Genomic DNA, 26,219 nt, shown 5'->3' with positions numbered 1-26,219 from the left:
CTTCAGGCTACATCTCAGGAGGTAATAACACCACAGAGTGACCAGAGCTTGCTCTGCCAAGTCCCTCAGTCCTCTTGCCAGGCTCATAGGAGTGCTCTAGGAAAAACAAAGGTCTGGAGATCCATGGCTCATCAGCTGGCCTGTTTTGGTGGCTGTACTTCAGGGAAATGCTTTAATCCCCAGGTGCCATTAGTCTCAGTGTGATTCTTGCTGGGAGAAGCTCTGGACCCGCTGCACCATTGCTCCCATAGAGACTCAGAAGTGGACACCAATAACGTTGCTGGTTTCTTCTCACAGTGTAGGCCGAGCACCCGAAAGCATATTGCAAGAGATGTCCCAGCTTGCAAACCACAAGACTATCGTGTTTGTGCCTGTGTTGTTGCCCATGGGAAGCAATGGTTGTTGCAGGACAGGGCATCTTCTCCTCAGGCCTGAGGCATGCTTCTTACCACAGGTCCCACACATCTCTCCTTCAGATGTGGGATTCGCAGCAGAGCCAACTGAAGCGCCTTGGCACCAAGACCTCCACCGTGCTGAGCCATTCTTTCACAATCTAATCCCGTGACCGGTCTTACTGCATGCTCCTTCCATCCAAGGATCACATACACAGCAGTCAAGTCCCACAGTGTCACCACGATGAATTGCCATCCCCGTTTGACAGGACAGGGAACTGAGGCACATGGCAGTGGAGCCCTTTGCCCTGGGTCACACAGCGAGTCACCATCCCAATCTCAGACTCTGAAACCCTCCTTCTTCATGCTAGCCCCTAGAGCTTGAATTTCCTCAAAACCTGCTTGCTCTAATTTATTAACCACAGTCTGACTGAGGTTAATAGTCAGCTGCAGACCTGTTCCACAGCCGTCAGAAACCACAGAAGGCATTCGGGGCCCAGCGGCTGCCAGGCGAGGCGTGAGAGCTCCGGTGAAACATCTCGCACCTCCCAAGAGCTTTGAGGTGAGGAAAAACTGAAGGCGGCTTGAGGTCTGTTCCATCACCTCTCTGTTACTCAGCACCTGAAAACTTACATCCAGGTGAATCAAAATTTCATGCGCTAACTTGATTTCAACCACTTTCTTGATTACAGAGCTGGCTACAAAGGAAATGGATGAATAATAATTTCAAAAAGGGATATAAAATTTCCATTTTCATTTTATTGTCAAAGTAAATATATTTTTATGAAGAACAAAAGAAAATATACAGAATTGTAACTTATGTACACTGGCTTTATAGGTATTTTTGTTTCCAATTTACACAAATTTTGATACGTTATTAAAAGATATTTTATATAGATATGCATCTATGTACAGTTTTATTTACATACATTCATAGGATGTGATATAAACCAGTCAATAGATGATAGCTCATTTATATTAATTTCTAGAGGACAAAAGGAATGCATTCGCTTTAGCTAGACCTGCTGTTCTTACACAGCGCGGGCTCCTGCTCTGCCTAGCACTAGGACGGCAGTTATCTATTTCCCATTTTGCCAACAAAAAGACAAACAGATGCTGTCTGCGAATGGAAAGGAAATGCAACATCCATTATAAAATCGTTCCTAATTACTGAATTCTATTTTCTTCTAAAGCTTCTTACAATCGCCAGAGTTCAAAAGGAAAAACAAAACAAGAAGAAGAAACACAAACAAAATCGCTTGCCTGCTACCATCTGATTATTTGCTTAAATTCCCTTCTTAGCCATCTGCCATACGAATTTGTTTCTTTTGGCTACTGTTCTCACCCATTTGCCCAGCCCAGCTGCGTGGAGCTCTGACATGGCTGTTGATAAGGGAAGGTTCAGCGCTGAAGCTCACCCTGGGTCAGAAGATCTCCTGGTGCTGTCCCACCAGGCCATGATGCTCCCCTTGTTCCCAAGTCACTGGCACACCCTGACAAATGGTCAAGGATACAGAGGCTCAGCCCCAGCCAGTGTGGGCAGGGGATGCTCGGGATGCCCAGTGCTCACCAGGACCACTGGGCACCTTGGGGTTTCTCCTCAAGGATCACACAAGAGGACAGGAGTGGAGATGGGAGCATAGCGCAGCCATTCTTACAAACAGCTTCCTGTTGCTTTACACTCTAGACAACAGATCTTCTGCTAAAGACAGTGGATGCTTCCAAACTGTCAAAGGAAAGCAGCGTTTCCTTTGATGCGTGGGCATCCTTTCACCCTCAGTGGCAGCACAGGACAGGAAAAGCATGCACATGATACGCAGTGAGCCACACCAAAAGGCCTCCACGCCAACCCATTTCACCCAGCCTGAGCTTTGGGTTTGTTTGGGATATATCTTTGCTTAAATATATACATATATATATGTATGAATATATATACATAAATATTTATATATAGCCCTAACCGAGGAAAAGGTAAATGTGAGCTGGAGAAATGAGAGAGGTGTGGGGGTGCATTGCAGCGCTTGCCTCTCCCTCTCCCCGACTCCCACTGTTCCTCCTCCTATGGCCAGCCCCTACAAATCCTTGGCTCAGGCAACCCAAAAACAAAGGAGTTGTTTTCATTTCAAAAGGAATTTGCTGTTTCCAAACTGGACAAATAGAGCAGCTTAATAAAAACTCACAATGAATGGCCTGTACATGAGCAAAGCCCTCAGGAATGCCAGGGCTATAATTAACTAGCTGCAAGCAACTCTTACATTTTCATGTGCAGCAGAAAACAGCTAAAAATAAAACACTGTAATTTCCAAAAGAAGCAGCAGGAAAGAAGGGAAAGATAGGAGGAAAGGAAAATAACATCCTTAAAAAAAAAAAAGACAAAAAAGGAAGAACACCCCCCTCCCCTGACCCAAAAAGAACTTCATTCTCAAATCATCTTTAAAGGACATGGGACACTCAGACATGGTGGTATCAAGTAACAGCATTGACTGTTGTGTGAAGACAAATAAATTATCACTAGAAATATAGTGAGCAAAGTGCTGTCATCGGCTGCTGTAGGACGGCTGGGCGGGAAGGGGAAAGCGGGACTGATCAGTTCACGGAGCGGACGGAGCGGTTGCTTCGGGGGAATCGATGCACCTTGACGTGTTTGGACAAGTGGTCGCTTCGAGCAAACTTCTTCTCGCAGACGGGACACTGATAGGGTTTCACCCCCGAGTGGGAGCGCCTGTGCCGAGACAGCTCATCTGACCTGGAGAACCTGCGAGAGAAGAGAGGCCTTTTCAGACAAATGAATAAATTCTCTTACGGCCCCCAAACCTCCCCTCAGGCCACTCAGAAACTCTGCTTGTGGCAAAGCCCAAATATGCAAACTGAAAGGGCCAAGACACACGACAGAGCCAGTCTGGTCCCAGCCAGAGGTCAGCAATAGTGATGAAAACACACAATTCACAACCTCATCCCATGTAAACTCAACTCGGCACAATGCATGGATGCATCATTTGTAGAAGCCTTGCCCTAAGCCCAATCATAAGGCTGCAGCTCAAATAGATGGCTCTGCTCCTGATCCCTCCACTAGTCCCCTTCAGAGCCAGTCCCACAGCCTCCCTCCTGCAAAGCCAAGCAGAGGTAACCACCAGCATCCCACAGGTGAGGTCTACTCCAAGCTCCCACCAGCACTATGGCACATCCATCTGAGATGAGCTCCAGATAACAGCGAGATATAGCTACCCAGAAGCTATCCAGTTTATCAGATCCAGCTGAAAAATTGGCCTTTGCACATGCTCCTGCAGGCTAAATGAAGAGCAATTAGCAGCTCAGTACTAGAGATGCTCAGGGCTGTAACAGCTGAAATCCAGGTGGGCCCCATGGCCATTAGCATAGATACTTCAAGAGCAAATTGAAATCAAGATGGGGACTTTAATTACCAAAATTGTCTCTCAGAGTCATTTTAATTTCAGATATTCCCCACTTCCCACCTCAACAGAAAAATCCCCAAATCCCACTGCTAGTCTCATAGGCTTTACTGAACTTCAATCAGCCAGTCCTTTGGTCTGGGCAGCAGGGCTGGCTCTGTTTCCAGCTTGGACATGACTGGGAGCCACAGGGTTAATTAGCACTGTCATACTAAAACAGCCCTGTCCAGATGGGTACAAAAAATTTGCTGCCTGACAAAGGGCAATTAAGTGTTTTGTTGCCAGCACAGTAACAAAGAGCAGCACAGAAAGAGAGCTTGCAAGAAACGGTATCAGCTGTTTATTTACAATAAATAAATGAAGTCATGGGCAGTAGTGGAATAAATGGGGGAAAGAACATGTAGAAAAATGTGCCCTTCTGGAGCAAAATATCACATCACCAACCGGGTGAATACGCTATTTTTATGAAAGGGGAAAAACAGGACTGCTGGGCTCCTATGAATAAGTCCTTCATGCAAGAAAAATAAGTTTCCACATAAAGGTTTTAATTAGCAGTGATCTCCCGCCACTAGTTGCAGAACAGGGCACGGGCACTGGGAACACTGGGAAGAGCTCCTTCAGTTCCCACAGCTCTTCAGTCTGCTGCTGCTACCCTGAGAGAGCCAGCACAGAGCAGATGCAAATACTCGCCCTGGGCAAGGTGCGGTGTGGATGCATCTCCCCCTGGGGCATTTCTAGGGGAGATTCCTTCACCTGTTCTCTTACTTTTCAGCCTTGTCCTTGCTGTGGTACCTCCATGGTGAAAGAGTCAAAGTTATAATCAAGAGCAAAAGGCAGGTGCTCTAGTGGAGCCACCAAGCCATCCCTTGCCCAGGATGCATCTTCTTCACAAAGGCTGCCACAGGAACTTCTTTTTGCCTCTGGGACCTGCAGACTTGCTTGCTGTAACACCCCTGCTCCTTCCATCCTAGGCTTCCTGAAACCACATCCCGGATCTAGAAGCAGCAGGGCCAGGAGCTTCTCCCATGTCTCTAGCAGCGAGCAGGTCCCAGTGCCGCATCCCTGGGGTAATGGTCTTACAGAGCTAGAAGCAAATGGGATTTGGCAGCGTTCTGGAGAGAGCAGGTTGCTGCCTGTGCAGGCTGTCTCAGAGGGACTCAGGACTAGGAACAGACCAGTTGCCAGAGATGGCAATGGCAACCACGTCAAGGAAAAGAGGGAGCAGCAAGAGGAAAGCTCCTTTGCAAAGAGCTGCCCTCTTATATATTGCCTTATCATCTAGGGAAGGAGTAAAACCAGATGTGGTTGGGTTGCTTTGTCCCATGTCCTTGGCTGTTAAGGTCACCATCTGCAACAGAAGTGCCGTAGCACATGGCTAATCCCGCACAAGAGCTCCACAAGTGCATTTCAATGGGAATCGCATGGTGAGTGGGGGAGAAGGAGGTGCACATTGGGAACAAGCAGCTCTGCTCCTACCCTGGGAGCTCGGATGAGTTCATCCGATAAAAATACACTCTGCCTCATAACGATGTCCTTAGCTGAAGAGGCAGGAATGTTGCAATACTGTTCCCCAGCAGTCACGGAAAGATCAACTTACGAGCCCACAGAAATAAACCTCAAGCTATCGGTGTGTTTACAAAAAAACAACGCAAAGGTTAGGACAAGGAAGCCGGGAAGACCTGGCGGCCTGGCTCCACGGTGAAATGATATTTGCAGCACATTCTGGCGCTGAAAACACCCCAAGAACCAGGCAATCCCACAGCAACTGGAAGAGTTGCTTCATCCCCCTGTCTGGTGGGACCCCACAGGACCTGTAAGCGCATCTCCCTTGGAGATAAACCTCAGAGCTCCCTGGTGTGCGGGACACGTGTCCTTGTGGCTCCTGGCTACACAAGGACACGTGGCTCGCAGGGCAGGAAAGGTCAGTCACTTCAGCTGGTCCTCCACAGCCCCCACCATGGCCACCAGCTACTGGGCTGAGCCAGGCTGTACCTCTGCCCTGCAGCGGAGAGGCTCTGGATGTGCATCCTGACCTGCCCTACGCCTCTAAAACCCCCAGCCAAACCTCTGCCTCCTGCACTGCTCCCAGCCCCAGCATGCACAGGGCCCTTAAACGCTCCGGCCTAACCCTGCAGGTGTTAGGAACAAGGGCAGTTTTGGGTGCTGGTGCCCAGGGAAGGGACAGTGAGAGCTTCTGCGGCTCCTGATGCAGCACGGCTGCTCGGGCCAGCCTGTGCCACAGCCCCATGTGTTGGTGGGGATGTCTGAGGGGCAGAGAACCAGTGGCTGCCAAAGGCACGAGCTGGCCAGGCACGGATCAGTGCGCCAGCCAGTCCAGTGGGGTATCGAACTCAACGGGTCACTGGCCACTCCTCACCACCTCCTCTGCACCCTGCAGGAAACATTTCTCTCCCTGCACCAGGGAAGGGCACCAGCAAGGAGGATTCAGCCTCCTCCAGGGCTCTGCCACTGTCCTGGAGTTTGGCGAAGCCCCCCCACAGCCCTGCCCTGGTGCAGTTACAGCACACAGCTTCCCTGTGGCAGCGCTGCCCAGTGAGCAGGGCGAGCTTTAATCCCCTCCACTCAGCCGCCTTGTGCTAGGCAACACTTTGTTTTGTTTTCGAAATGACCATCTTCAGCAAGCTCAGATCTCAAGTGTCTTTGGTGAAAAATAAATACACAAGCACAAGAATGTGGGGGAAAGAGGGAGGAAAGCAGAGCCCTGCAGCACTTTGGTGCTTAAATTCATTTGAGATGATACAAAACTGGGAGAGGACAGAGAGTCCGGATGCATTTGACATAAGTCATGCGAGACCACAGCTCTTGTTGCACTTCTGGAAAAGGTAAACACGCCTTATTAATGAACGGGGGCTGAGCAATTCAGCGCTCTGTTGGGTCTACCCTTTGGTGTGGCAGTGGGATGCACGAAGCCCCAGCTAGCAGCGAGGAGGGAAGATGCCTCCCTCCCCTCCCACCTCCATGGATGCCCTGCTGAAATCTGGGGGTGCTGGGGGCCAGGTACCTGCCTGTGCCACATGAACACAAGACAAGCAACCAAAGTGAGTTTGCACAGCTCCCCCAGCAGCTGCTGGTGAACAGGAGAAACTCCTCATAGATAAAGGGATCGATTCATCCCTAGTGGGCTCCTCTTCTTTAAGGGGCTTGGCTGGCAGAGAGCAAAAGGTGCAGATGCTCCGTGCTGCTGGAGCAGCACATCTCCTGGCCCACCCGACGATGCACCCCGTGCTGCAGCAGCAGGCACCCAGCTGCCAAGTCAGCATCCCTCCCTGACTGCTTCACGTGTTTCCCTAAATGCTTCCCTCTGGTTCTGCAGCCTGGAAAGCAGCAGCCCTGCGGGAAGACAGAGCTAGAGGTCACCCAGAGGCAACGCTTCAGACTCCTGAGCCTGAGCCACACAAGTCACCGGAAGCATTGGCATAAATCTCGGCATGGACCAGACCCAAACTCTCACGTGCCACATGCATTTGCCACGGAAATGAGGGTTTTGCTCACATCCCAGCACGAGGAAAGCCAACACGACACCTACAGGCACGTTCGCAGGCAGAAGGCACATCTGCTGCCTGTGTGCACATACCCTGACAGCCGAATAAACAGGAGCAGTGCCCCTGTGACAGGCCAGGAACCGCACCACCTGCGCCTGGCGGGACAAACTGGGGAACAAGGGGGCTTTAATTTCAGTGCATTTCCAGCAGCAGCCCCTGAGCCCAGCTCATCAGCAGTGCCACAGGCACAAATGAAAAGAAAATCCCTGCCTGTTTATACAAACACCACAAACTGAAACAAGGAAAAAAAATATCACCAAAGAAATCAATTGCAATGATCCCCCCAGGCCCCCCGAGAGGCTTCAAACTAGTCCAGTTTGGGAACAGAGGATTCAGCCCTATTCTGACCTTTTCCCTCAAACCAATCCAGCCATCTCTAATTGCTGCATGTCTCACATAGTTGCATTTTTACTCAACGCTCTCCTGTTACTTTTTACCTTGTCTGTTCCCCATGATCACCACCCATTTCCTCATTAGACATTGCTCACTGAAGCTCTGCAGGATATTCTTTGAAAGAAATGTGGTTTAATTTACTACAAGGGAGTTAAGGCTATGTTTTGCTCCCATCATAATTTGTGGTGCTCTTTATTAACACTAGCCAGCAGGCAGACTATTAGCACAGCTAATTGGAAAGAGGGATGAAGGCCTCCATCAAAGTTTCTGTCAAAAAAAAATTCAAATTTTTCTCTTAAAAAGTTTTAATGCTTTCTACTGGTATATATATAAAAAAAAAAAAATCACCTCTACTTTTGTAGAGATCACCTGTACAAAACGTTTTGCTCAATCAAACCTGCAATTTTCCATTCAAGCAACACTCAATTCCATCTCAGCCTTCTGGGTATGTTGTTACATCTGACAGCTTTTTGCAACTTTGAGCAGCACCCACGCATTTTTCTCAATCAATGCAGAGAATAAAACCCAGAGCAGGCTGGAGTGCCAGTGCCAGCATTTCCAGAAGGAACAGGATGGAGTGTGGTTTCTACGAAACTGCACAAAATGCTCTTCTTAACTGCATTTACATGTCACAGCCCTTCACTGATCATGCTTAACCCTCCGCAGCTGGAGCCCCATACAGCCATGCACACCGTGACTCTGTCCTAAACCACCCAGCTCATTTACAGCCCTCAGCTGGTACCAGCTGAGCATCTGATGCAGCTGGTGTGTTGCAACCAGATCCATGTGACTGCAAGGCATTGCCTGCAGTAACAGGCTTAATCTGACCATCTTGGAATGAAATATAAGTTATAATGGGCTTTAAAGACACTCATACAGCTGGTGGCAGCAGGTGATGCTCTGCCACTTAATTTATCTAAGCCCTTGGATTACCTAATAGTAAGAAAAAAGTTCAAATTCTCAAACAAACCAAGCCACTTTTGGGAACAGAAACTGTTCAGAAATGAGTGCAAACACTGAGAGTGCTCAGAAAGTTCAGTGAAACGAGCAAAAGGGCGAGGGGAACTGGACCCTGCTGCACCCCAATACTAACCTCCATCCACAACCTGGCCACGTGCACGCAAAAGGCTTTTCTCCTGTATGCCTCCTCAGGTGGGCTTTCAAATGGCTGCTTTTCGTGTACATCTTGGTACAACCAGGGAAAGAACATTTGTGCATTTTAATGAGTTCTGCTGCAGGGTTCTTTTGAAATTTCTGACCCATGATGATTCCCGTCTGACCCTGGATCATGCCTCCTGGCCCAATTGGCTTGGCGGCGATGGGGACGGGAGCAATGCGGACAAATTTAGAGGACAAGTTCAAATTGGATGACTGAACTATCTGGGGCACAAGGGCAAATGTCTGTCCTTGGATGTTGACTAGGAGCTGTGCAATTTTAATGTTGTCTTGTGCTGGTCCTTGGGAATTAGGGCTGGTGTTGGACTCCTGTTTGACCTGTACAGGTTGAATTTGGAGCATAACCGGTATCCCATTCTCCACGGGCATTCCTCCATTTGAAGCCTGGCCACCTTCCGTCGAGCTGTTCAACTGTTCGTTTTTACTCTCTTTTAAGCTAGCGCTGGGTAACATATGGTCTTTTTGCTGTAGCGAGGCAACAGAAACTTGGCTGCAAGCTCTCAAGTCCTTGGTCTCACTTTTAGGTCTGTCTTTGAGCTCCAGCTCCATGTTCTCTTCCAGAAATTCCTCAATTTCCTCAAGTGTGGGCTGAAATGGTCCAGAGTCTTCCATATCCACAGCAAATTCAGGCAACCTAAAGTACTCCTCTTTGACTATGGGCTGAAGTCTCCTTTTGTCCCACCATGACATGGTGGTGTTCCCCAGAGATGCCTGGGACAACAAGTAGTCTAAGATGCTGTCCTGACTCTCCGCACTGGACGTGCTCCCATAGCTGGAGCTGAGAACCTGGGAGTCCGGGCTGGAACAAGAACAAAAGCTGGACGAGTCGCTGTCATCTTCTGACAGGGGAGAGGGCAGCATTTGGTAGGACCTCACCCCTGCCGTCATGTCCCCAAAGTATCCCAGAGAAGACCTCATAGATGAAAAGGACTCATCGGTAGGCAGCAAGTGATCCACCATTCCTGGGCGATGTCTTAGGGTATCCCAACAGCATATACCACGCGGCAAAGGTTCAGGTGGGAGCCTGGGTGCAGGGAAACAAAACAGCAGCAGTCAGAACTCAGTTTAATCATTTACCTCCATGAACTAAACCTCGCAAAGCCCTCTAGCTCGCAGGAAAGTCCCAAGAATCCAACCTTGGTGCGCACATGCTGCTGCACGCTGCGATACGTCTGTACCACCCCCAAAGGACTGTCAGGGCCTAAGCGCCTCGCAGGATTGCACCACATATTTGCAAAAGAATTCTTTCAGAAACCATTTCACAACCGTGTGTACTCTAGATTTACAGCTCCCTTCCAGAATATTACTGGCCAGAGGAAATATATTGCGGGCTTTCACCTAACAGTGAAACTGAGAGCCAAAGAAGGGAATGGAGAGGGGAAAAAAAAGAAAAAAGTATTGAAATTTTTAGCACCCATAAAAAAAAATAATCAAGTTTACTGCTGGTATCCATAAAATGCGAATCCTTTCCTTATCTTGTAGCTTTCCACCAACCTTATTTTTAACTTCCTCCGTTCCACAAATATAGGCTAATCAGCGGAATGCAAGGATCAATCTGTCAGGAGCCAGGAATATTTAGTGTGCTTCAGCATTTACTAGGCGGATTTTCCCCTCCAGATGTAATGAATCAGTGTGCCAACGTCATCGTCACCTGCGCTGCCCTTAATCAGGCTGGCACGGCGCTGAGCTAATTGCCACGGCCTGGCAAGGCAGCTGGTGGCTGCTTTCACCCCATCACTCTGCGCTCCCGTCTCTCTCTGGTGGCGGAGAATGAGCTGACCCCAGCCTCGTGCCAGTTGCTGAGTGGGGAGGGCAGCCCTGTGCCTGGTCTCCCCCATGTGGAGGTGGCAAAGGGGCAGTGTCCCGTGGGGCCACCCTGCCGTGAGCCCTAACCCTGCTGCCACCCGTGCAGACACCGCAGCCAAACCTGACCTTGCTAGCGCAGCCGGGCACATCCCATGCTTTCCCAGTTAAGCCCAGCAAAATTCCCAGTACAATTACTGGGGAGGCAGGAGGGACAAGCTGTGGGTTTGTTTTCTTCTTTTTTCACCCCCACCCCGGTGGAAAAGAAAAAAAAAAAATTGCTTACGGGCTGGAGACTGTGCCCCTTAGAGAGCGACTGCAGAGACCTCCGGACGGAGCAAACACTGGCTCTCAGTCATCCGCTCAAGGTGACTGATTGAAAACAGAGCTGTATATGTGCATAATAAAACAACTCTTTCTGTGGAAGGTATGCGGAGCGCAGAGATAGAAGTCATTTGATCAGCCTATGAGGTTTTGTGTGTGTGTGAATTAGGAGGCATGTGACCAGCGCGAAGGAAATGCCAGTCAAGCTTGTTACACGCTGTCATTTTCCACAGGCTCTGCCGCTGCGCTTTGGACGTTTTGCCATGAATAGTCAATAGCTCCCAGTTTTGTGCAGGGAAGGGGAAGCTTGTTATTGCTACTGCTGAGCATCCTTGCTGCCTGAGCTCCAGAATTTGCCCGTCTTTGCCTTCTCTGGAGAAAAATCAAAAGCCATCTATGTGCTTAGCACCTAACGCGGCGCGAGATGCTTCACACAACACCCTTAAAGAGCTCCATCCCACTGGCAGCACCTATTAATATTTCACAGGAAACAAGGAAAAAAACACCACACACTTCTATATTTCTTAAAGACACAGCTTCCTCCCTTATATGCACAAGTGGACGCAGAGACAGGTTGATAGAAAGAGACTTAAAAGTAAGACAGCATTTTCCTGGTTTGCACAGCCCGTCAGCCAGCTACACCTCTGACCCGATAACAAAATACTCACATGTGCTGAACACGAGGAAGTTCAAACAGAGGTTAGTGGCTCTGCTTTGCGACCTCAGACTATAATAATCTCTTATAGTAAAAGTGAAGAGCCAGGAGAGCCGTGTTTAAGACACATGACGTCTCTTTTTGTAAAAAAAAACTCTGCTGGAGGAACTTTCCCTCGAGGCAAAAGTCACAGAGCTGAGCGATGTGAAACAGAAAACCCAGTCTGTTTCTGAGAAGTTTTTGTTGCTCCCAGTAAGAATTCACCCCGGCAGCTCACTTTGTGCCTGCACCAGAAAGGGGTGACTGCCTTGTGACACGGGAGGCAGAGAGGAGCTCTTGCCCTCAGCTGCTTTCCGATCCTTCCTCGTACGTCTGCATTGCTCCAGCCTCAACTGCTGAAGAACAGTGCTGTGAGTGAAATCTGGACCACGACGTGTTTTTTCTAAGAAAAGCTGGCGTGCTCTGCATGCGCGGGGAATGAGCGTGCACTCAGAGCAGCTGGCAAGCTTTTCCAAAAAAAAAAAAAGGCAAAAAAAAAAAAAAGCTCAAGTTTTCTTTAAATGCCTGCAAGAACTGGGAAGCCACATATCAAAATATCCATGGATTTCACAGGGAATAAAACTAAATCTTATTTTGAATGGAGACTGAAAAGAGAGTGGGGAAAAAAACAACCGAGCCCTAGCAGCTGCTGTGAGCAACATACCTCAGCAGAACCCAGGCAGCACGCTCATTTCCCCATCGCTTTTGACAAGGAGCAATGTCACTTGGTGTAACCAGAGTCGTCTCGAGAAGACAGGGGACTGTCAGAGGCAAACAGATCCAGGCACATCGCGGGCCAGAGCTGCTTTCTGCACGCTCGCAAAACTTGCACAGCAGCCAAGAAGATTTTGGGGAATGCCTGGAATGTGGGATCGGGCCCAGGCTCTATTTTATCCTAAAGGCCAGACTAACAACTAAAAGGCTTTCATCCCTACTTTGTCTAAAGCCAAAACCAGAAGCTTAAAAAACAAAAATAAAATAAAATAAAAAAAGCCAGGGCTACGCGAGCTATGAAAACTAATGATGCTGTTTACATAAAGCACTTTCATCCCTGGGAGGGATGAAAACATGTCAGAAATGTAAGCACCTATACAGGGAGCTGAGTGCCCGAGCCACTGGAAAACAGCCGCTTCTGGAGTGAAATAGAGCAGCTGTTCAACAGCGCACGGCAACGCGGCGGGCTCCAACTTTTAAGAGTTCCCTAGGTTGTTATGATGTCCCTTCTGCCAGAAACATGTTGTTCTGCTTAAAATCTGTCCGTCTAATCACCAGCTTAAAGGAATACAGAGAGAGAAGGCATATTCTGTCTCAGAATAACCTTAAAATGTTAAGTCCCAGGAACTTGCTGCAACATGGGGACCCATTTCCCAGCACAGATAACACAGCAGTACCTGGGTTTAGATACACCGACAGTCATTTCCCATGTATGTTGCTACAGCTCTTTCTAGTTTAGGACTAATCTGTTTACTGTTTTCCCTTGTTCCCTGGAAGATTTAATATCTGTTCAGGCTGACTCGTGCTCCACAGACAGAGCCATAAACTGGGCAGTGAATCAGGGCCAGCTTTTCTAAGAAATCAAATGGAAATGCACGGGGAGGTAATAAAACAATAATTAAAAAAAAAAAAAAAAAAAAAAAAAAGGAGCCAAGAGCCAGGGAGTCCATTTACTCTCAGCCCTGCTGCAAGGTGGCTGCACTGCTTATCGGACACTAGGGGTAGGGGGCTACATTTAGGGGCCTCCCTGGCTTTTTTCAACGCCACTGCTTCTGGAATGCTGTAAAAACCTTCCTCAAAGCCCTGTTTTCACCCCGTTTTCTGCAAAGTGCCCACCTTTAGACCCAAACTTCGGCCTCACGAGCGGCACGCACCCCGGGTCGGCACCAAACTCCCCAAACACCGCACAGTGACAGCGGTCGGGGGGGGGACACAACCCTCATCCCGGCACTGCCAGATCTCCAATGCTGAGAAGTTGTTATTGTTTTCCCCTATTTTATTGATCCTTTTTCTATTTTTTTAGCAGGCTTTGGTAGCTCTCCCCCCCATCCCACCCGGCCGGGAGCAGCGCACCCCCCCGCCGCCCCTTGTGCACTGCCCAGCTCCAGCCCTGCTGCAGCCCCCCCGATGCCATATCCCACCCTCCCCCGGTGCAAACCCTCACCTGAACTCCTCCGCAAGCCGAGCCGGGGCAAAAATAACCCAGAAAAATGCAAAAGCAACGACGAAAAGGCAAAGGAGCGCGGTGCAAAAATATAGTAGAAAATGCAAAAAAAAAAAATAAAAAAATAAAAAAAACAAGGCCGAGACCCCCCCCCCCCCAGGGAGCGTAGTAGCCCCCAGCCCAGCCCACCCCCCGGTGACAGATCCGAGCCCCGAGCGGTGGGCGCAGCTCCCCCGGGAGGCGGCTGCGCGGGTGCGGAGCGCGGCGCGGGCCGCGTAGTGCTTTATCCCCGCGGGCCGGGCGGCCGGCGGCGGCGGGGGGGCCGGGGAGAGGCTCGCCCCGCTCCGCCGCCCCCATTGGCCCCGCGGCGCCGGGGGCCGGCCCCGGCCCGGCCTCGATGGGAGCCCGGCCCCCGCCGTGCCCGCTGGATGCTTGTGGGGGGGGTAGGAAGGGGGGTGCTGGGGATGGGGGGGTCCCCCGTCGTGCTACCATGTGGGGGGCTGTAGGCACGCGTGTAGGCTCGGCGGGGGGGGTATGTGCACGGATATGCACCTGTATGTGCGTTGTGTCCGTATGTATATGCAGGTTATGTATGGACTGATATGCACTGATCTATGCGCTGGTTACGTACATATAAGCAGTGTATATGTAGGTGGATGTGTACATATATATACGTTCGTTATACGTATATATATACTGCTTACATATATACACTTATGTATTTACATATATACACTACATATATACATGGATATATACACAAGTTATGTATATACAGAAATATGTACACTTGTTATATATACACATACATATACACTTATTGCGTAACTACATACATGCACACTGGTTACATATATCATAGAATCAGAATATCCTGAGTTGGAGGGGACCAACAAGGATCATCAAGTCCAATTCCTGAGTCCACACAGGACCACCCAAAAATCAGACCATATGTCTGAGAGCGTATATAGATGTATGTATACACTGTTTACATATATATGTATATATACACTCATTAAATATCTATATACACACACTAGTTACATATATACATGGATATATACATTTGCTATATATATACATACATATATATACCAGTTATATATATATATATATATATATATACACATATACACACACACACACTGGTTAAATACACTAGTATGTATGTATGCATATATGTATATACAAACTAGTGTGTATATGGATATATATACAAGTACATATACATTAATTATATATACACAAATTATACATGCATTTACAATTTAAGTATAATTTATACATAAATCTATACATTTATACATAAATTTGTAATTTATACATAAATTTACAAGTTTTATATGTGCAAATATTCATGCAATATCATGGGGGGATCAGGATCCACATTTACCACCCGCAGTGGTGAAGCCCTTCGAGGAAGCTACAGTTCAGACGCACAGGGCTGCCAGCTCCCACAGCATTGGGTTTCCCTACTACATCAGAGATATTTCAAGTCACTTTTTTTTTATTTTTCTGATCCCTGGGAAGGCGCAGGCTGGGCTGGCCCGGCACAGCCAAGTGAGATAAGTCTGGGCACCTCTCTGAGGTCTGCACTCTGATGCTGCAGGACTGTGGGCCTCAGGGCTGCAAATTGCTGTCCTGAAGGAAAAATGAAGCATTAACGTCATTTTATGAATTTATGGGCAAACTGAGGCATGGACGGTTGAACCAAATGTCTGTGGTAGAACCAAGACACAGCCTATTCTTTTTTCAACTCCAGCCCAGTGCCTTGAAGAGGAAAACTCTCCTCAGTCTTCATTGCTTCAGAATTGCTAGCAGCAGATTTCACACTTTGGCAAACACTAAACAGCCTCTTCCAAAAGGACTTCCAGGCAAGACAAGCCCCAACAGATGTAGCTGAAGGACCTGGGGGTGCCCAGGCAGTACCCAGTGCCTAAGGATCTGAGGGGATGCAATGGCCAAGCTGGGCTGGGCAAAACCCTGAGGGGTTGCAGGAATGGTCTCAACAAAGTGGAAAGGCTTTTCTCTTTTCAGCCAGTTTTATTCTACTAAGTTTGCTTTAGCAGAGATTAGTGAGGTTTTCACCTTCCCTCGGTTTAGCCAGAGGAATTAGAGATGCAATTTCCACTTTCTCCAGATGCTCAGTGCCCTTGCAACCATCCCACGTGCACAGTGCTGACTTTCAGCTTGCAGCATGGAGCAGCGCGCACACGATCGCTGTGTCCTGCTCTCATGCAGGGACCTCGCTTTTCCGTTCCTGTATCTCAATGAATAATACATAAGTGCACATTCATCAGATTCCTACATACTATATTTATATACAAACACCAGGGCCAAATTCTGCATTAGTGTAACTTCACTGATGTAAGAAGCATTGCATTGGTAAAAACACTGGCCTTGAATATTTGTACCCCAAATAGATCATTAGCAAGTCTTGTTTCACTGTTTTCTACCCCTTTGTTCCCTGAGTAGGTGAAGTTTAGCTTGATGCAATGCAAAGGATTTGATTTAGATATAGCTAAAATCCCAAACCCTCAAGGCTGGATTTATTGCAATCTCAATTGCTGGTTTGTGCAGCTACAGAACTACCTCAGAATGTTTAATGCCATGAACACAACCCAGATTTATAGTCTTAATGTTATCATTGTGACCTAGAAATGCATTGGGACACATTAGTGTTTGCTCTGAATTTTGGACAACTTCTTTAGATTTAAGTTACAGTAATTTCCAACTTTTTCTTGGTCACAGAAGGGGTAGGGAAATCCCATGTTTACTCACATGGAAACGAACCAGTCCCAGTTCTGCTTTCAAGCTGCTTCCACTTCACCAGCTCAAAACCTTTCTGTTTCCCTGTCAGTATCCTGCAGGGCTGGGTGCATTCAGCTCTTACTGAAGCAAATACAGAGGCTGGTGTTTCCAGAGGGCTCCAGCAGAACCAGATGTGCACCGCCGCTGCCCCTTGTGCTGGTGCTAGCCCTGTGAGGCTGCACACAGAGAGGAGGGATCCGTGTCTTTTTCCCACCTGCTATGGACCAGTCGCTTCGAGAGGCAGGTGGCAATTTGGTAAACCAGGTAACGAGCTTGTGAGTCTGAGCCCAAGGACACCCACGGGATGAACAAACACAGCTTCAGTTCATCATCACTCAGGGAGGAGTAACTTCAACTACATTGCAGAACCCTACAGAGCTTCCTACCCATTCAGTACAAGGCAAGAGCAATCCTTGGGAGTTCAAATGCAATGGTAATAAACAAGCAAGTGTAACTAGGGCCTCTATATTTCTCCTGGAGATTTCCCTGGGAAAAAAAAAATAAAAAATTAAAATGCATGCAGGCAACACATACTGCCAGAGGAGATGAGTCCAGGGCATCCAGGATGAACCCCTGACATGAGCTCACTCACCCACTGTGTGACAGGTTCTGGATGCACCAAAAGCCTCGCACATGTCCTGATGCCCTCAGCCATGCATGTGGGATCAGCTGTGCTGGGAAACTTCAGGAAAGTTCTTGTACATTTGTGCAGAGGCTGTGCCTTGGGGACTTCTGGAGGTCCAGCAGTTTTGTAGAAATTGCTGCTCTGTCCAGGCTATTGGACATCAGGACACCCTGGACAAATAGCCAAAGTCCATTTTTTTCTGACCAGACAAAAATTCTAGACAGACAAAGGACATGCTAAAAACAAATAAACAGGATACATGAAAGCACAAGTTCTGATATTTAATTTCAGTACAAACAATTTCATTCCTGTGCTAACCCACTACCGTGTAACAGAATAATGGCAAAGCATGCAAAAGCTGGTGTCACGTGGAGCCCAGATCTGGGGTCATCCTTGGTGAAAGATGCCCACAGCCTCATCCTCTACAGCATCTTTTCTGAGCAGAGATTTTACCTCAGAAGTTTTTTTTCCTCCTCGCACAGAGCCTGTTGTGAGGCCTCACATCACACTCCTGGTTCTGGGGTCCATAGAAGTGCTTTTGGGCTTAAAACCAAAATTGAGATTTAGAAGCTGCAGTGGCAGCGCCAGCCTCTTCTCCATCCATCCAGGATAACTGAACGAACCTCTCAAGCTGCGAACTGATTTACTGATCAATTCCTTGGAGCCCCATGACAGTGAAAGCAAATTGGCACACATCTCAGCTTTGCTCAAGGTTTTGGAGGCACTCTGAGCTTTTGCATAACAGCAGGAGAAATGCACATATTGAGACTTATCCTCTGATCACTTCTGGCTGCCAACTTTTCACAAGAACCAGCAATGACTGTTGGGCTGGGCAGGCTTTTGGGGATGATCTTTTGTGCCGTTGTCACCGATGTCTCACGTCAGCTTTCTTCTGTTCGGTGGCTTTATTTGGTACTGCAGCAAAACTGAGACCATGCTCACTGACCTTTTCCCCTGCCCCATGCTTTTTGTGCATTGCTAGGTGACTTCCTTCCCTGTCCAGCTGGTCACCAAGTTCTTTAAAAAACAGTTGTCACCTCTATGGCTTGATCCAGCCTGGGGAATTTCCATTATCTCTTTTGCCACCTTTCAGGAGAGAACTTCAGTCAAACTGGTTCCCCTGCTCAGACAGCCTCTGTGGCATTCCTACTGCCCCGCCAAACACCGGGGCTAAAGCGAAGTTAAGGCACTTTCCATTGTCCTTTGTCTGATGGCTGTGTGCTAAAGATCCAGTCAGGAAAGGCAAATAAAGCTCAGCATTCAAGGCTTTTAAAACTTTCCTGGGGATAATAATAGCACTGCACTGTAAAGACAAAAAAAAAAAAAAAAATCGGGCTGAAGTTGTTCCCAAGTTGCTGTGCCACGTAGCACAGCACCAGGAAAGGTGGGAGAGGGAGCAAAAGGCTGCTCTGTGCTCAGCAGTTTGCACCTCAGGCTTGTTTGACCCTGCCCACACTTTGCCTTTCCACATGTGGCTGTACCAAAACTGATTTTTTTTTTTCCTGCCTCAGGTTTTCCCATCTTCTGTAAGTTTTTTTGTAGTTTTGCGTTACAAATGGCTTCTCGCTTTGGAGGGGACTGGAAGGGAAAGTGTTTGAGCTTCACGGATGGGCAAAAAGAGGGTTTGGGCTGCACAGGGTAAGTGCTTTGCTGCCTTAGAGGTCACCTGTGGTATTTCTGCCCCAGCCCCTGCTATTCCCGTTACTGCAGCAGCAAGCTGTCAGCAGTCTGGAGAGCCAACCGGCCGCTTGGCAGAAGGGTTAGCAAGGCGGAATTGATTACTTGCACATTTCCATGTGATTTACAAATCACGGCCGCTCTTTCCCAATGAGAAAAGCAAAAACAATCAGGTGAAGAAAAATTAAAAGAGTTCAGCTTCTATTTGGAGATTTTCCTGAACCAGCCACACGCAGACAGATCCCGTTCCTCTGCCACAAAGCCAGTGGCAGTGTCCGACTGAGCCTTGCTGGGCTGCAGCTCTCAGCCCCGGAGCAGTAACAGCCCAGGGCGAGTGCCCAAGCCTGTCAAACTCTCCAGTAACGTTACAATCGCTTTAACTCGGCAGTCCTTGACACTCACAGATAAGGACTGCAAGTTCTTTCGGTACTACAGAAATATTGACACAAAGAATATGTTTATCCCTGACTGTGGTTCTGCAGGACAAGGTGGAAACGGCAACAGCAATCTCAGGGCTTCATTTCTTTGGCCTTGCAAGGGCATCTGTGCTGCAGAGCCAACAGTTTATTGATTCTTTCATATAAGTTTTTTTCTTTCCTTAACTAGTTTGGAAATTACGTGGTCTTTTCAAGTCAGAGTTATAGGCCTAGGCAGGGATAAGATGGAAGAAACTCATTTTAGGATTTTTGTATGTTAATGCCCTTTGGAATATTAAAAACTGTGGAGAGCTGGCGAGCGTTTTTGATTTTCTCCCAAACTTTCTGTTCATTAAGATACTGAGAAAGAAAATATCAGCTGACTTTCTGGCTGCTATTTTTCCAAACCATCTTTAACCAGGTCCCGTTCCAAACCTGGCTTTCGATGCAGACCTCCTGGGTTTTAATCTGTGGTCAAACACACTCAAGAGCAGAGCTGCACTATTCCGAACGGCCAAGGGAATCAGGCCATCTCCTGCAGGAATATGGGTGTGCTAAGTGAGTGACAGACACGCTGTCCCATCACTGCCTCCCCTGATGTGATGATATGAAGCAGAAGAGCTGGGCCTCAGCTGTTTAAGCCTTGGTCCCACAGCTGCGCAGGAGCTGATGCCTCCAATGTGACAGATGAGGCTCATTCCTAGAGGTTCAAGAGCAAGGCGAGCAGCACAGCCCAAGCTGTCCCTCGTGAAGATGACTCAGGAACAGGCAGGTCTGCAAATGTGACAAAATCCACTGACTCACTTCAAGATTCAGCACTTACCTCTCTACTGCATTTAGGAAAGCAAAATAGACTAGAAGACATACAGGAAGATCTGGGGCATTACTAAACCTGGCTCCTGTTCAGGAGTGGATCTGCAATAAACTGTATTCCCCTGCCCTCTCCTGGAAGGAATACGCCAGAGCTGGGTGTGTTTGTGCAGGAGCCTGGTGCTGAGGACTCCAGGGAAGTGGCTCAAGGTGGTAAGAGAAGATGGTCCTTCTGAAGACAACATTTACAAAATTGAACAACTACGACTGTGCTGTAACCATCGTGTGTTGCCAGTATCGAGTCTGCCAGAAACTGGCACATCGCAACAGAATTTGAAGGTTTTCAAGGAAGAGCTACCTTGCCTGTCTGTCCGTTTACATTGAGTTGGGAAACAGAGAGGATGACCCAACCAGTGGAATCCAGAGCCTCTTGCTCACCTTAAATAGTAAACACAGAGTCCACACAAAAACACTGGTAACCTTCGCTCAGGTCACGGAGCAACAACAGGTCAGAAATGCAACACTGCAACACCAACAGGCATGTGCCTGGGGGCACCAGTGCTGGACAGGCAAGTGGGAGCCCATCATTTGGCCAGAGATTTAGTGAGAGCACAGCAGGGAGGTTCAGTCAGTCTCTTTGGAGGTTAGAGAGATGAGACAAAGCCAAAGTCCACAAAACTGGGGAGATCTAAGGCTGGGGGTCTGGACCCTTTGACTGTGATGTTACTCCAGACACTCAGCTCAGTGTGTGTGGCCCATTTACATAGGATCAATGTTGAATGAATAAGATGCTTTTGTGAAGTTTCATTCTTCTCCAGCACCACCTGACTGTGAGCCACCAGAATTACAGCCATCTTCTTCCAAACTGCCAAACATCCAAAGCAATACTGGTCCTGCTTTAGAAAGAGAACTGATTAGTGAATTGCTGCTGTTAAGATCAGAATGGGAGCAATGAATCCCAAAAGCTGAGTGTGGACACTCTACAGGTAAGTCTACAGTTCAATAGTTACCACAAGTGCACTGTATAACCCAAAACATCTCACATGCTTTCTTTGCCATTGTATTTCAGCTCCTCTAACATGCAGTAGAGCTGAATTACCTCCTTGCTGCTGAGGTGCTGCTCAGCACAAAGGCAAATGGGACCATGCCTTGCAGACAGACCATTAGCAAATACTCCTACGGAGAGGGGGACATTAGCTTTTAAATTCTGGGATATTGCCCCAATCTTCACACTGGGGGAGACACTGAAGACCGCAATAAATACCACATAGTATCTCAACAAGCTCCACAGGTGGTTTCTGTCCCTGCTCCAAGCACAAGGCCCATTTGCTGGGTTTGCAGCATGTTCAGCACATTTCTTTATCCTCCCCTTCACCCTCTTATCAAAGATATGAACTTCAATAAAGCAGTTCCAGCTGCCCCAAGAAGTGAGAAGACTCCTATTTCCTGCTTCAGCACAGGGGTTAAGAACAACGTTTCTGTTCATCACAGAAATAAACATTAAATGAATGTTGAGTTATATCCCTCCTGTGACTAATGTTCTAGCTTGTTTTCTAAAGTTAATTCTTCATACACTTTTTTTCCCTCTTGTTCTGCCTTACATTTGTCCAGACTCCCGTGTTCCTGGGGGAATAATTACCCACTCAGCAGTTACTCTGAAGTCCAATTGTAATAGCTGGCAAAACTCCATTCTTCCATGCAAGCTTTCAAAATAATACTTCAACTTATTTCAAATAGCACCACTCTCTGGAGCTTCTTCCCAATTTGTTTTGCCCTGGACTGAGATTTATTTCACTGCTGTTGAGAGCTGACTGCTTTGCTTGTCACAGGGCAGATATTCTCAACAGAATAATTAACAACAAACAAATAAACAAGCCAGAGGGACTGCTCATTTAAAAATGATCCATTGTGATGTAATGTTCTATTTCTTCATCTACTGAATCCTTAGTAGCAATGTAAGCAATGAAGAAAACACAGATGCAGACCTGGATTATACGTCCCCAAAATACAGACATGATCATAGGAAGTGTTTTCATTCACACCAGCCCTGGACTTGTCAGAAAGTTTGGGGAAGTTTTAGTCATGCATCCTGTGATCTAAAAACGCACATTTTCTTATGCTGTAGGTGTTCCTGGGCAAAATATTCACCTCTACTAGCATCACAAGAAATAACTAAGGGCTGAAATCAGATCATTGGCATATATTTTTTCCCATAAACACTGCTTTGGAGGAAAGCATGTCCTTTCCCAACTCTGCTCCTATTTAATTAATGTCTATATAGCCAGAAGCAACTCACCTCATCTCCTTGTTCCTCGCTTTTTCCAATGGTTCCCTGAGGATAACAGTCTTGACACTGAACAAACTGATGTTCATAAAAAGCATTTTAACTGTCTGGTGCAGAATATGTAGCAAAAAGATGATGACAAAGCCTTTTCTTCAGGACACCTGAGTTGTGCCAATGTCACAGGGAATGTGGCAGCTCCTGCAGGAAGATCCTGCCATCACTGCATGGGAGAGAGCAACACATCTTATTTAACCATTTCACTCTTCTATAACCTCTGCTTATTGACATGATAATTCAGTGTTTCCTTTAAAAAAATATATAGAAAAATAAAAAAGGTTCTAAACCATTTCACATCACCCAATAGTTGACAAAGTGGATGTGGGATCTACGTGTTGCAGAGACACAGAGCAGCACCAGCCCTTGGCATTAAGGCTGCTTTCCCACAGTGTTGGGGAGCATTTAGGTCTATTTTTGTTTGTTTGCTTTTGCTTAAGTCTGTATTTAATCATGAGCATCCCACAAACTAATGCATGCAGTAGGGCTTCTCTGGATAGCACTATGGTTCCTGTCAATAAACAAGTATCAACTCCATTATTACAGTCAAGCATTGGTCATGCTAACTTGCCAGGTTTAGCTAAAGTTCACCACTGTAATTCCCTTTTGCAATGGAATTCCTGTCTAAATATCACAGCCCCTAAGGTAAATATCGGCTAGCTGCTGCCCTGCAAAGTATCGCAACCTCACTAGGGTGACCAGTAAAGAAAATTAATTTTGCTTTTACCCCCAGAAATAAAATAGCTGTCACTGATGAGAGAACACAGAAAGCATGTTGGTTCTGGGATGTCAAGTTTTCCACTTTTAGCATGCAAAGTCAATTATAATCACAATTATAAGTTATTTGCTGATGGGACCCACAGCAACACCAGTACTAACCAGGAATTTCACTGGTTGGTGCTGCAAGGGATAAAGAAATCAACTGCAAACTCTGGATCTTTATTAAAATTGATTCAGTAATTAAATATTTACCTTCAAGACTTATCTCAGTCCTGTTTCCAGATCAAAATTATGATTTTTTTAAGGATACTTCCAAAATCTAAACTTGGGAGCGGATCTTAGTCTGTAAGCAGCTTTGAAGAAGAATTGAAGAATGTGGGCATTCATATAAAAATTGAAACCGTCAGTCGCTTTTTCTTTCCTTCTGACCTATGTGCAGAGCTGTCAAGATGGACCCTAGCCTGGGCCAGCACTCAGCTGACTAGCCGAAAGATTTAGAAGCATCATTTCTCCAGTTTGGGGCTGGAATCAGTCTGGGCTGGTGAGGTGCAGGCAATGCTTGTGATGATGCCAGGAAGTCCCAGCAAATCCACTCCTGCTCAATGCCATTTCACAGCTCTCCTGCCCTGCCTCTGGGGAGTGCAAGAGGCCTGGGTGCCTCAAGGTGAAGGGATGGAAGCATGGGCTGCCCTGAGGATGTGAGGCTCTCCTCCTTCCCTGCAGCAGCAGGAAACCTCCCTGCTGCATTCAGGTGTAGCCGGTGTATCCACCACCCTTATATTCCACCATGGTGGGTTAGATGCAAGCTGAGGCTGCTGTTTTATCCGTCACTATTGCCTTCAGCAGACCTCAGCAGCAAGTATTCACAATGGCTGCTTGTAGATAATGTACTCTTGTTCTCTTAATCAGAGCCACGGGGATGAGCACCAAGCCAAGGCCAGTGATTTACTGGCACTCTCTGTGGTGCTGGCTGCTGCAGCTCCATGACAAAAGGCATTCTCTTGTGCCAGCCCGAGCCCCAACCTCAAGAAAGGCTGCAAACTTGCTGGAGTTTTATCCTAGCCACTGCCCTGCTCACAGGCCAAAACACGAGGATCCTCCTTTTAAAAGCGACTACCATTTGCTTCCAGTCAGAGGTTTCCGGAGCTGCAGGGCCACCCATGTTCCCTGTCGGTAACCTATTAACTGCGGGTCGAAGCAGCAGCAGCTGCACAACCTCCAGCGCGCCTGCAGCTGCTGCAGCAGCAGCGTGCCAGGACGAGGTACAGTATTGCAGCCCTTGACGTCACTCCAGCAGGATCAGGCTCAGACGTCTGCCCGGATGGGAGATTGCACACAGCCCCCCCGAGAACAGATGCGTTGTGCAACACCAGGACAGACTTCGCTGAGGAACCGGGCATAACTCTGCCTCACAGAGCATCAGCTCAGTACTGCCAGGATCAGGCCTCCAGCACGCAGAAGTAAATGAAATTGGTGCAAGTCTGCTCAGAAAACTCTATAATAATTTGTCTTCAAGCAAAAACATTTTAAAAGAGGACACATTCACATGCAGCAGCAAAAATGATAGACAAAAGAGCTGTTTCCTCCTCAAGCCAGAAAGTTTGCATGGGGCAGAAGGAGAGGGTTTGACTTGCTGTTTGGAGTTAGGACAGTGCAGTTGGGCTTGGGCAAGAGAAATAAAGGTTACAAGAATCTCAGGGATCAATCACTTTGGATAAGCACATGGAGACATTTAGGTCTTTTCTGGAATCAGAGAATCAAGGAAAGTTCACGAAGAAGCCAAAAGGGGATGATGTTTTGAGGAAAGGGAAAGAAATCAGAGCCCATGGTGCAATAGGCACCAAAGGAGCTGGACACAGACAGGAGCAAAGCAAGCCCTGAGGGCTCCCAGGCAGCTCCGTTTGCTGCTTGGAGCAAATGGTTCACTGCTGGACTCAGGCATGGGCTGTCACCTCCAAGGAGAATGCTGAGGGCTGGCGTTTATGCTAAGCCAAGAGAAAATGAGCAATGGGGAGGGAGCAATGGGCTCAAGGAGGGACCAGAGAACTGTAGTGGCAGCCTGCCGGGGCAGCTGATGGACACATCCAGGCGTCCTGGGTAGGGCCCAGCAGCGGTGATGCTTTTCTGGAAACAGGGACCAAAAGGTGTCCCAGCCATCAGAGCCCAGTGGGTGAGACAAACCCTCATAAAAATACAAGCCAGCAGAAAAGCTTCAGCAACCCAGAAGAAGAGGTACAGAAAGGAATTAAAATGCTGAAAAGTCACCTTGAGCAGAGGCTCCTGAGCCACACTAGAAGGCAGCTGCCACATGGGACAGGGCCAGCCCAAGAACTTGGAACTTCTCAACCCTCTTTGGAGCCCACTGAGACCCAGACAGGAGACGAAAAGTTTTCTCAGCTCAATTATTGCAGCCTCCTCCTCCTTCATCCCCAGCTTTGAGGAGAAAACATGCCAGAAGCCTTCTTTGGCTGACTTCAAGGCCACGTGCCTGCAGACGAGCCACGTGGGCTGCTTCACGGGGCCATTGTGAGCAGCTGTGTGTTGGTGGAGCTGCAGGATTTACCCTCTGAAAATAGACCAATACATGACCCAGGAGGAGCATAGCACAAAGTCACAGGTCTAACAAAGTGCACAGGAATGGAAGGTAAATGAGGCAAACTGATAGTGCTCACTGGGCTGATCCCGAAATGATGCTATACATTAAAACTTAGAACAACTCACAAGACCTTCAGTCAGGAGCTGGGCTCTGTTCCTCCTGCTGTAACAAAACCTAGATATATTGCAGTGGTGGAACTGCTTGCTTCACTCCTTAGCAGTGCCAAAGACAGAAGATGATTTACAAGACACTAGGAACAGCATCAAGAAAACAAACAAGAGACTTCAACTAGTCCTTGAGAATGGTTTAGCCA

General features: G+C 47.7%; 1 protein-coding gene and 1 long non-coding RNA gene across 6 annotated transcripts in view; both read right to left on the bottom strand.

Annotated features, from left to right (window-relative positions):
• Positions 1 to 1,131: 1,131 nt before the first annotated feature.
• KLF15 (KLF transcription factor 15) lies at positions 1,132 to 14,183 on the bottom strand. 5 transcript variants are annotated; one of them, XM_027467928.3, is made up of 3 exons: positions 13,914 to 14,183; positions 8,852 to 9,958; positions 1,132 to 3,147 (listed from the first exon to the last, which is right to left on the bottom strand). In XM_027467928.3, exons 2-3 carry the CDS (start codon positions 9,892 to 9,894, stop codon positions 2,979 to 2,981), a joined length of 1,212 nt encoding a protein of 403 aa, XP_027323729.1. In that variant the 5' UTR covers positions 9,895 to 9,958; positions 13,914 to 14,183; the 3' UTR covers positions 1,132 to 2,978. The 5 variants fall into 5 exon arrangements, with proteins under 5 accessions (XP_027323729.1, XP_012960132.1, XP_005025158.1 ...); XM_013104678.5 differs by lacking the exon at positions 13,914 to 14,183 and adding an exon at positions 12,420 to 12,571; XM_005025101.6 differs by lacking the exon at positions 13,914 to 14,183 and adding an exon at positions 11,730 to 12,108.
• A 2,001-nt stretch (positions 14,184 to 16,184) lies between these two features.
• LOC119718218 (uncharacterized) overlaps positions 16,185 to 26,219 on the bottom strand; it is a 34,368-nt gene continuing 24,333 nt past the window's right edge. The window contains exons 7-9 of the long non-coding RNA XR_011812394.1: positions 22,549 to 22,756; positions 17,317 to 17,519; positions 16,185 to 17,210 (exon numbers count right to left, since the gene is read on the bottom strand). This is a non-coding gene — a long non-coding RNA (uncharacterized lncRNA). The remainder of the gene's footprint in view (positions 17,211 to 17,316; positions 17,520 to 22,548; positions 22,757 to 26,219) is intronic.

The sequence above is a fragment of the Anas platyrhynchos genome, chromosome 13 (assembly GCF_047663525.1).
Source record: "Anas platyrhynchos isolate ZD024472 breed Pekin duck chromosome 13, IASCAAS_PekinDuck_T2T, whole genome shotgun sequence".
NCBI classification, from domain to species: Eukaryota; Metazoa; Chordata; class Aves; order Anseriformes; family Anatidae; genus Anas; species Anas platyrhynchos.
The sequence above is the reverse complement of the archived record's forward strand: the minus strand, read 5'-3'. Positions and strand labels throughout refer to the sequence as shown.